The following is a 10,879-nucleotide window of genomic DNA, read 5'->3' on the forward strand; positions in this document are numbered from 1 at the left end:
TTAATTTATAATAATGCCCGCTTCCCGCAGTTCCTCGATGATCGACAGGATCTCGTTGTCGTGCGCGTTGTTGCCAGCTTGGCGCGAAGCGTCGAGCAATCGTAGGCGATCCACTAGCTTGTTGGGGTCGTCCCAGTGCACGTAATCAATCTTATTGTCGGTTAGCGTCATAGCGCGAGGCATTCCAGTGCCAGATTTTGGGCTCTCCACCCGCGTCGACGGCGCGATTATATATTTGTACTTGTCCCCCTTGCTACCCTTCACACGACCTTGCGCATCAAAATTGCGTTTATGCACGTTTGTCGCCAATAATATGCGCTTGTATTTTTGCAAATCGTCATCCCGGTAATCGGGTCTTTTTTTGAAGATCAACTCGTACAATCCGGGCGTTCCAATGTACCGCGTGTCGCCTATGATTATATTGTCATCTTTGTCAATCACAAATCGCTTGCTGCCGAGCCGCATTTCATTCTCACTAAAGTAGACTCCGTATACATTATCAATTTCTTTCTTCTCATCAGCACCGAGGAGAGCGTCCATGTACTTTTGTCCTAATGGCCCCCAATCTTTTCGCATCATTTGTCGACCTTCCGACGATCGTAACCAGTGTCGAAGGAATATTTCGGGCGGGTTACGCGTGGTTTCGAAAACATTTTCGTCTACGAGCACTTTGGGTATCACAGGTTGTGCGCTTATCGGTGTAGATGTTGTCGGCAGTGAAGCGTCCAATGGCTTCGAAATATCATATTTTCTCTTTTTCAATTCCTCCTCTTTATATCGCTTGATAATTTTATGTTTACTCTTTTTCGGTGTCTCCCCCTCATACCGTGTCTCGATCTTCACACCGTCGTCGTCGTCGTCGTCGTCGTCGTCGGTGTTAGGCTCGTTTTTTACCAAAATCGTCGCGTTGTCGACAATCTTTTGTAGCGGCTTGATAATAGGTTTAAAGTGAGTCTTGACGGCGATATCATCATCGATCTTTCCGGTCTTCAGAGCGCGGTGTTTCTTGCGGATCGATTCGGCCGTCTTCGCAATCTCCATGGCAACCTTTTCACGCTCGCGAATATTATCAGCCATCCTAAACTCTAGAGAGTGCTGTCGACGACTAATGGCTCCGCGGTATCGCGAACTCGTTAAATCCTTTTCTGTATCGCCCGTTCGTAAGCGAGTCGTCCTTGTCTATCACTAAAAATCCATACTTTTGTTGCCAACATGTACGACATAACTCCCCGAAATCCTCATACGACATGTCGGTATTCACGTGATCGTTGTACACGTGCTTCAAATTAATGGCGTCCTGTTTAAATAGGATTAGCAGGTTCGCGTTGTCGCGTATAAGATGTTTCGGTATTCTCGCGTATGTCTGACAGAGATAGAAGCAGTCGATGTTCGAGTGGCGCCCCATTGAGAAGTACTCTCTTATCGTATCTTGCTTGTCGCATGCCACGTCATCAAAGACAAAAATTGAATTTGGACATGCCTCGCTCGGTGGAATGACGTCACTGTTATTTGAGAATGTAAAGTAGCCGATTTCGTCAATCGACGTCAATAAATCTTCCAAATAGCGATATTTCGGCTGTTGCAGCAATTTCGAGTACACGTACACGTTCTCGAAACGCACACCGTGCGGACTTTCCAGCAGGCTTATCAACACGTTGGTTTTACCGCAGTTTGAGGGGCCGCAAACGATCGCGCGTATAGTTGTCGGTAGCATCGTACCGTGTTTGCGCACACCTTCGTTCACGCTGCAGCGTACTCTGTCGTCGTAATTCATCACTCGTATCGTCAGAGGTTGTCGCACGAATTTCATTTTCTCACTCCCGATTTGACCTCCAACGTCCGCCTATTTATAGCTGCGCGGACTCGCGCTTTGCTCAGTATCGTCTAGAGATTGCGGCGGATGTCAACAAAAATAGGCACAGGTGTATTAAATCGTGCGATAAACGCACTTCCGGTCGAGCTTCATATCCCCGGCTATCAATTTTGCGGCCCGGGAACTCGTTTGGAAAAGCGATTGGCTAGAGGTGATCAAGGCGTCAACCCATTGGACGCGGCGTGTCGTGAACACGATATAGCGTACTCTCGGAGCAGCGAACTCGCCGAGAGACACGCGGCGGATAAGGTACTCGCCGAGAAAGCGAAAACTCGCATCGTCGCGAAAAACTCGAGTCTCGGTGAGAGAGCCGCGGCCGCAGTTGTCTGGACAGCGATGAAGGCCAAGACGAAGCTCGGCATGGGCTTGAAGAAGAGGACGAAAAAGAGGAGGAGGAGGGTACTTTCGGCAGCAAAACGAGGCGGATTTTTGCCGATTTTACCAATGCTGGGCGCGCTCGGATCCCTGGTCGGCGGAGCGGCTGGCGTAGCAAAAGCGGTAAACGACAATAAAGCCGCGCAACGTCAGTTGCAAGAGATACTACGCCACAATCGCGCCATGGAAGGCCGCGGACTGTATCTCGCCCCTTACAAATATGGACGAGGAGCGAGGAAAAAAAAAACGTCAAAAAAACGTTAAAAATGCCGCAAGGTGTAACTACAAATGTGCAATTGCTACAACTTGAGTGGTATCGTCAATCTGGACAGCACAGACGGTCCCATTGGGTGGCGTATGCAAAAAGGGGAAATCGCGCAATCTATTTCGACAGTTTTGGCAATCTTCGACCACCCGAGGAATTGGTGCGATATTTAAACGTGCCGAAATTGGAATACAATTACACCTCTTATCAAACGTATGATCAGAGTATCTGTGGACAATTGTGCTTGCAGTTTCTCCGAGAGATTGAATTTTAGTTCAACTTGCAGCGAATTTAAAGACTGACATTGCGCTATTTCACTCAGTTTTGTCAACATGTCGCTAACACTAACATTGACTGGGAAAAGTAGCGTCCTCGCGGCGACCTACTTTCCGCCCATAGATTTGAGCGACGCGGACTACGAGCTCGGTCTGACGGATTTTGAAACTTATCACACTATATCGAATGTGAATTCCTCGAATAATAAATTTTACTACGGCAAAGACGACGCGGAAATTACGATTCCCGAGGGATCGTACGAGCTGCAAGCGATACATGAATTTTTGAAACGCGCACTTTCCCGAAAACATAATGCTGTTAGTGATAAAGGTGTCGACGATGAAGATTACCCAATCGTGCTCCGCGCTAATTACAATACGATGAGAAGCGAGATTAAGTGTGCCTACAGAATAAACTTTAGCATGCCCAACAACATTGGATCGCTGCTGGGATTCTCGAATCGTATACTGCAACCGCGAAAATGGCACAAATCGAACATGGCGATTAATATTATCAACGTGAACATTATCCGCATAGAGTGTAACGTGACCGCGGGTGCATACTGCAACGATAAACTCGTTCACACGATACATGAATTTTCACCGAGGGTACTACCAGGATATAAGATATCGGAAACGCCGGCGCAGATCATTTACCTGCCGGTCTTCGTACGGAGCATTACTGATTTAGTGTTACGCGTTACTGACCAGGAGGGACGATTGCTCGATTTTCGAGGTGAAGAGATAACAATTAGATTGCACGTACGACGGCGGGCCACCCTCGTGCAACGGGATGCTCGTGTTGAATAAAGACACGAAGAACACAATCGGGCCAGCAGCAACATCATTCGCTAATATCAAATTAACCGCGAAGAAGAGACTCACCTCGTCAAACGTTGCGTTTTTACAATCTTTGGGATTTGCGGTGCGCGCCATCTGAACAATGACTGAGATTCTCAACATCGAGGAAGAGCCAGTCTTTGACGATCGCATCGTCAAGATTGAGACTCACACATACAACCCGTTTGCCAACACAACATTTGGATACAGCGACGAGATAAGAATACCCATACAACAACAGGATTTATATACGTTGCCGTATGAGAGTTTCCTCTACATCGAGGGTGAACTGCGGATAACTCATCCAGTTGAGGGATCCAATGTGATGCTGGGAAATAATTGCGTCGCATTTATGTTTGACGAAATTCGCTACGAGCTCGATGATGTGGAGATTGATCGCAACAGGAATGTGGGAATAACAAGTCTGCTGAAAAACTATGTGACAATGTCATCCGATAGAAGCGTGATTATGCGAAATGCAGGCTGGGATAGCCCGACTACTGTGAATGGATACTTTAATTTTTGCGTACCGCTGCACATGTTGCTGGGATTTTGCGAGGATTACAAACGCGTGGTTATTAATGCGCGTCATGAGTTGATCCTAATACGAGCGCGCAACGACAATAATTGTCTGTATGGAAATTCTGCACTGGAGCCTGTGATCAACATATTCAAGATACAATGGCGAATGCCACACGTGTTGTTGAGCGAGATTAAGAAGCTGTCGATGCTGCGCGCTTTGGAAAGCGGACGTTACCTCAGCATGGGTTTCCGCTTGTGGGATCTATACGAATTTCCGCTATTACAGCGTACGACCAAGCATTCGTGGGCCATTAAGACCGCGACTCAACTGGAGAAGCCGCGATATGTAATTTTTGCTCTGCAGACAGGGCGTAAAAATGTCATGTCCGAGGATACGAGTCGATTCGACAACTGTAAATTAACCAACGTGAAACTCTATCTGAACTCGGAATGTTATCCGTACGACGATATGAATCTGGATTTCGATAGAAACAGATGGTCAATTCTGTATGACACGTATGCGCGTTTCTGCAAAAATTATTACGGATACGAGTATCTCGAGCCGAGCCTCACCATCACACGGTTTTTACAAAACGGTCCGTTTGTGATTATCGATTGTTCTCGACAAAACGAATCGGTCAAGAGCGCAACGGTGGATGTGAGATTGGAATTTGAATGTAAGGAGAATATACCTAATAATACCACTGCGTACTGCCTCATCATGTCCGCACCAACGTTTGTCGACCTGCAAGGATTTATCTTAAACAAGCGATTTATCGTGAAGGAAGCGGCAATCCTGAGAAGAGGATATATCATGTCACACTATTTCTTCGCATGCTCTGTGCCGTGGAGCGTGCTTATAAAGTCGGAAAGGCGCCAGGCCTCATGGATAACTCAGCATCATCACAGCTTGCAATGGGAGGATGGAAATGTTCCATACTGCATGGCTCAGCGCTTGATCACGGCAGCTATCAATGGCATAAATGAACAAGACGAGGACGAAGAAGAAGAGTCCTCTCTCGTGTATGTAAAAGGACTCGAAAAGCGAGAGTGGCTTGCCGAAATAGTGGACGATGCGTGCAGCGGTTTCATGATTGAGACCTTGGATGCCATATATGAAGATGTGCCTGCATTAAATAAATTAGATCCCACATATACTCTACGATGTAATAAACATGTAAAAAATTGCGCGTTACAAAATGTATTTAAATTATTCAATTGGTGGTCGGCTAATCGCGACGATCATCCGTTTTTTGAATAAACATATTATTTACATACTATTCTCTTTATTATTTTTCCTAACCAGATATTTCTAAGAAATCCTTTTACCCCCACTACTTTTAATAATTTCTTACGCAATCGTATTTCTAAGAATTCCTTTTACCCCCACTACTTTTAAAAATTTCTCACGCAATCGTATTTCTAAGAATTTCTTTTACCCCCACTACTTTTAATAATTTGTCTTTCCCTCCAGATATATTTCTAAGAATCCCCCTCTCCTAATATTTTAAATATTTCTCTTTGTTCTTTCCCTCCAGATATATTTCTAAGAATCCCCTTCTCCTAATATTTTAAAAATGACCGTTACTCGATTATTAGTACCTTATTATACAATCAGTCTTTCGTCGACCGTTCTAACTGACGGTTCACTTTTTAATACCCTCGGTTCAAAGAAGCAGCAGCATGAATTACTACATGCCGAGACATGAAGAAACGTGCGAGAAGAAATGCGACGAGTAAGTATAACTTTTTTATATATTTTATATTTTTAATTTTATTTTATATATTTTTTTTTTATATTCTATATTTTTTTATGAGTTATAATTTTCATCTAATTTTTACAGCGTTTCGCTGGAGCCTCGTGCGGTTCGCATACTTGGAAGACGATACGCATTGACGGCAACGGAATTCAAATTCCTCGAAATCGGCATCAGAGTGGATCCGCCGAGTTACGTGGAGATCGCCATAGGAGATCATCGGGGAAAACAGCTATTACTATCTCTCGAAACGTGGAAAGGACTCTACGAGCAACGCCACGCTATTCACAATTACCTGAACAATGACTCCTCCTCCAACAACGATGTGTATAATTGCATAAGTGTCGGGCCGCTAACAGTGCGATTTCACAAGATAAACGGCACCAAGCTCATAAGTCTCGAATCAGCGGACGTGCGCATGATGATGGTCGAATCGACGTTACATCGTATGTTCGAGCTCGATTCATGTATCGAAATAATGTACGATCGATTGACGAGGCTCATCGCAACAGTTGATATCAAATATACTCAATTCTCCAATATTGCATCCACTGTAACGAATGCGAGAGAATTGTCGAATGCGATACGCGCTAGCAATGCCTTCAACATGCACCAACTTGTCGATTGCGAGCTGGTGGCTTTAGTTTTTAATATGTAATAAAACTATATATAATTATGTATTAAATATAAGATGAATAAATACTTATATGTATATATCATGGTGTACTTTATTTGCGCGCCACCCGTTACATACTTTGCGAGAGATAATTATTTTGTCAAGGACATTGCATTCAGCGAGAAAAAATCGATATTATTATCTTACGAGATAAGACATCTATGCTGCGGCAGAATCGATAATTTTATCTTACGAGGCGCACGCGACATTATGAGTAAGAGAGACGCACGCCTTCGAGAGAGAGAGAGAGAGAGAGAGAGAGATCCAAGCCTGGATTCAGCACGCATTTGATGCAGCGTGATAGTAAGAGAGAAGACGCACGCATTTCGAGAGAGAGAGAGAGGTAGCGCGCGGCGGCGAGAGATGCAGCGGCGAGCGAGTCGGCGGCTCGGGCGGCGAGAGATGCGGCGGCGAGAGAGAATTCGGCGGCTCGGGCGGCGAGAGATGCGGCAGCGCGCGGCGGTATACGCGCTCTCCCATCGGAGCGAGAGAGAGAGAGAGGTAGCGCGCGGCGAGAGAGTCGGCGGCTCGGGATCCAAGCCTGGATTTTGTGGCGAGAGCCGGCGAAATAAGACGCGAAGGAGAGAGCTTTTAAAATAATTTTTAATAATTTCTTTATATATTGCCTTATAATTTAAAAGGGAACAAGAGGACATTTTAATCTAAAATAAATACTTATTTGATAATAATATATTTTTTAATCTATAAAATATGTGTAAATTTACATTTGTGTGTGCGTGTGTGTGTGTGTGTGTGTGTATATAAAATTAAAAAATGTATAAACAATATATAAAAAATATATATAAAAGTATAAAAAATATATATATAAAAGTATAAAAAATATATTAATTATATACAATTATATAAAATAAAATTATATAAAATGTATTAAAATTTATAAAATAAAAAATGTATAAACGATATATAAAAAATATATTAATTATATAAAAAATATATTAATTATATAAGATAAAATTATATAAAATTATATAAAATTTATAAAATAAAAATATATAATGAAAAGATACAAACATAAAAAAAAAGATGTATGAAATAAAAATTATATAAAACTATATAAAACGATATATAAAAAATATATAAAAATAAAAGAAGGTCGGAGGCGAGAGAGGGATCTAAGCCTGAATTCAGCGGCTCGGGATTCAGCGGTGCGGCGAGAGAGCCGGCGAGAGAGAGAGTCAGCGGGTCTGCGGTGACTGCGAGAGAAGGGGTCGCGTCAACCATCGCTGTCAGACTGTGCCTGCACATAGAAATATAATAAATTATTATACTATTTTTTTATATTTTGACATATATATATATATACTTACAATCTCGGTTCCTCATATCTGACTCCTCCATTTCTTGGTTCGAATCTGATTTCTGGAGATGCTTATACCATCTCTCAACATTCTCAAAACATCTCGAATGATCTTTTACCGCGTTCTCCATTTTTTTTCGATGTCTATCACTTTTTCACACGTGTTACACTTGTAACCTCAGCCTATTTTCGCTGACAGTCGCTGCAATCCCTGATCATCGGTGCTGGACCGTCAATATGCGTTCGCATCCACGGCCGATTGTAGTGTTCGAGGCAGCGACGATATGTCTGAACCTCCGGATCCGTCTTGATATGCTCCGGAAGCTTGTCCCACAAATGCTCTACGAAATATCCACACTTTTGCAGTAAAACAATCTTCGGAATATATTGTAACTGTTCGGCACTTAAACTGAGAATGTCGGAAGCACTTGATAGTATTACAAACATTCTGAATGAAGAGAGCGTGCGCTCGCCAGTGGTACTATGGCCCGGCAGCTGCATCGGTCCTCATTATATATCCCGATCATCCCTTTGTTCGTGGGGATGATGATGCAATTGTTAATTCGCGAGAAATATTTGTGTGATATCTTCGGAGAAAATTTAGATATCGCTGATAATTCTTAGAAATACATAGATAAATTTCACCCCGTCGGATCGACACGTCGGATCGGATTAACATGTCGCAACCTGTACGGATCAACCCTGCTTGATTGTCGGCAAACCTTTTGTTCTTAGTAATTCGCAGAATTATCTTATCAAACTTAGATATCCGATTGTCGGCGCTCAGCCTAAAAAAAACGGCGGCAGCCATTCGCAGAATTTTTATCTTATCAAATTTAGATGAAGAAACGCAACCCCCTTGATTGTCGGCGCTCGATCCAAGCTTGGATTTTGCGGCAGCCATTCGCAGAATTTTTATCTTATCAAACTTAGATGAAGAAACGCAACCCCCTTGATTGTCGGCGCTCAGCCTAAAAAAACGGCGGCAGCCATTCGCAGAATTTTTATCTTATCTTCGGAGAAAATTTATGAAAACTTTGATACCGCTCAAGCTTATCTTTGATACCTTACAAAGACGCCGCTTATCTTGGATTCGAAAACTTAGCTTATCTTATCTTGGATTTTCGGAGAAAATTTATGAAAACTTTGATACCGCTCAAAGACGCCGCTTATCTTATCTTATCTTGTTTATGAACATATCAAGTAACATGATCCCCTTATCTTATCTTGTTTATAAATATATCAGGTAACATGATCCCCTTATCAGGTTATCTGATATGTTTATAAACAAAAGATAAGCTTATCTACTGATAAGACCCCCTCCCCCCGCGTGACGTCACCCCCCTCGCCCCCGATTCCCCCCCGCCCCTCACCCCCCCTCATTGCCCCTGAGTTAGAACTCCCCTAGTATCCCTACTAATATATATAGCTGCATGTAGCAAATTGTATATTTTTTTTTACTGTGAATTTTTTTTATTTGTCTATAATTATTCTATACATAAAAATATTATCGAACACTAAATATTTTATTTTCGAAATATTTTTTATTTTTTATATCAAAATATGTTAGATTATGTAAAATATCTCGTAAACCGTTTAATTATTGACTTTTACCCTGTATGCAAAATATGTTACAAGGAATCAATTTACATAAATATTTAGACTAATCAATATAAAATAATCAAAAAAACCACTCCTCAACGTTTAAAGTCGACCAGACTGGCGATATCGCCAGTCTGGTCGACTTTAAACGTTGAGGTGTGGTTTTTTATTAATTATTACTGGCAACCTTAAGGATTATTACTTATAAAATAATCAAGTTGACTAATAATATTGAAAATTGCCTTCTACAAACATTTCTGTAACATCAAAATTTGTATATCTCCGTTGAAATACTGCAACTTTTATTTGCAGCATTATTTTCTAAAAATTATACTGTTAGAAATAAAAAATTGTAACGTTTTATTTAGAACACTCAATAAATATATTTATACACACATGTGAATGCTCAGTAAATATATTCATACACACACATGTAAATGATAAGTAATTATATTGATAATTATATGTAATTCGATAATGAAAAAATATTATATAATATTTTTTTAAATATCAAGGATAAAATGGGCCCCTCTATCGCCCATTCCCGTAAGAACGCAGCCACAAAATATTTTTTTTTTCGTCTCTCCGATTATAGCAAACGAGACATTTGCATTGAGGTGTCTTTTTGTAACAATATGTATGGGAATATAAGAAATTATTGATTTGATAAATTTTTATTATTTAGGAAAAGGCGACACTTTTTAAATACTAACTTTAGAATCCATTGTATCTGAAAATAATTCCACCGATTTTTGAAAATCGATGGATTCATTGCTAGTATTCTTATATGTGCTATTCCTAGAGCCATTTTCCTCTTGGCCTTCGGTTTTAGTTTTTATGAGTTTCCAATCTTTAAATTGGCACTCTATTTCTTTCATATGATTATTGAATGATCTTTGAAGTTCATTCCACATATGAGAAGAGTCGACAATGCGACGCCCTTGAGTGCATGCTTTCCTGGATACGATTTATATTCAGAGGGATATTCTCCAGATAACAAAATGATTGTTATCTTCGCAAAGTTCGACATTTTTACTACACGTACCTGTATTTGAATTTGACTCCAAGCATTGCATCGTAGGTACTAACGATTGGATACTAATTTTAATAACCAGAACACACATGCAAATCGTTCTGGGAGAAGATATTTTAGAAACAATTAGCAGGCAAATATATCGTTTCTGATATAAAATATCTTTTTCCAGAGCGCACATGCAAATCGTTCTGGGAGAAGATATTTTTAAAAGCAACTAGCAGACGAATATATCGTCTTTGGAATAAAATATCTTTTTTTGTTACTACTGCAACTTTATAACTATTATTACTACTATTGTACTATTGTAACTACTATTTATTATTACTATAATATTTCTATT

The 10,879-nt window shown here is 41.1% G+C and overlaps 2 protein-coding genes across 2 annotated transcripts; one reads left to right on the forward strand and one right to left on the reverse strand.

The window, feature by feature from the left end:
* On the reverse strand, positions 1–1,077 carry LOC146724223 (uncharacterized). Its single transcript, XM_085480312.1, has 2 exons — positions 844–1,077; positions 1–732 (listed from the first exon to the last, which is right to left on the reverse strand). Exons 1-2 carry the CDS (start codon positions 1,075–1,077, stop codon positions 1–3), a joined length of 966 nt encoding a protein of 321 aa, XP_085336438.1.
* Positions 1,078–5,524: 4,447 nt separating this feature from the next.
* Positions 5,525–6,565, forward strand: LOC146724224 (uncharacterized). Its single transcript, XM_085480325.1, has 2 exons — positions 5,525–5,886; positions 5,995–6,565. Exons 1-2 carry the CDS (start codon positions 5,834–5,836, stop codon positions 6,563–6,565), a joined length of 624 nt encoding a protein of 207 aa, XP_085336451.1. The 5' UTR covers positions 5,525–5,833.
* The last annotated feature ends 4,314 nt before the right edge of the window (positions 6,566–10,879 follow it).

Source organism: Nylanderia fulva, unplaced genomic scaffold (assembly GCF_048542155.1).
Source record: "Nylanderia fulva isolate GAGA-0341 unplaced genomic scaffold, ASM4854215v1 Scaffold142, whole genome shotgun sequence".
In the NCBI taxonomy this organism is placed as follows: Eukaryota; Metazoa; Arthropoda; class Insecta; order Hymenoptera; family Formicidae; genus Nylanderia; species Nylanderia fulva.

What these genes read in the sequence shown, in the direction of transcription:
- LOC146724223 (XM_085480312.1), bottom strand. Translation starts at nt 1,077, where the DNA reads ATGGCTGATAATATTCGCGAGCGTGAAAAGGTTGCCATGGAGATTGCG. An exon ending in ACGACGACGACGACGACGGT is followed by an intron (nt 733 to 843) that starts GTGAAGATCGAG and finishes GATATTTCGAAG; the next exon opens with CCATTGGACGCTTCACTGCC.
- LOC146724224 (XM_085480325.1), top strand. Translation starts at nt 5,834, where the DNA reads ATGAATTACTACATGCCGAGACATGAAGAAACGTGCGAGAAGAAATGC. An exon ending in TGCGAGAAGAAATGCGACGA is followed by an intron (nt 5,887 to 5,994) that starts GTAAGTATAACT and finishes TAATTTTTACAG; the next exon opens with CGTTTCGCTGGAGCCTCGTG.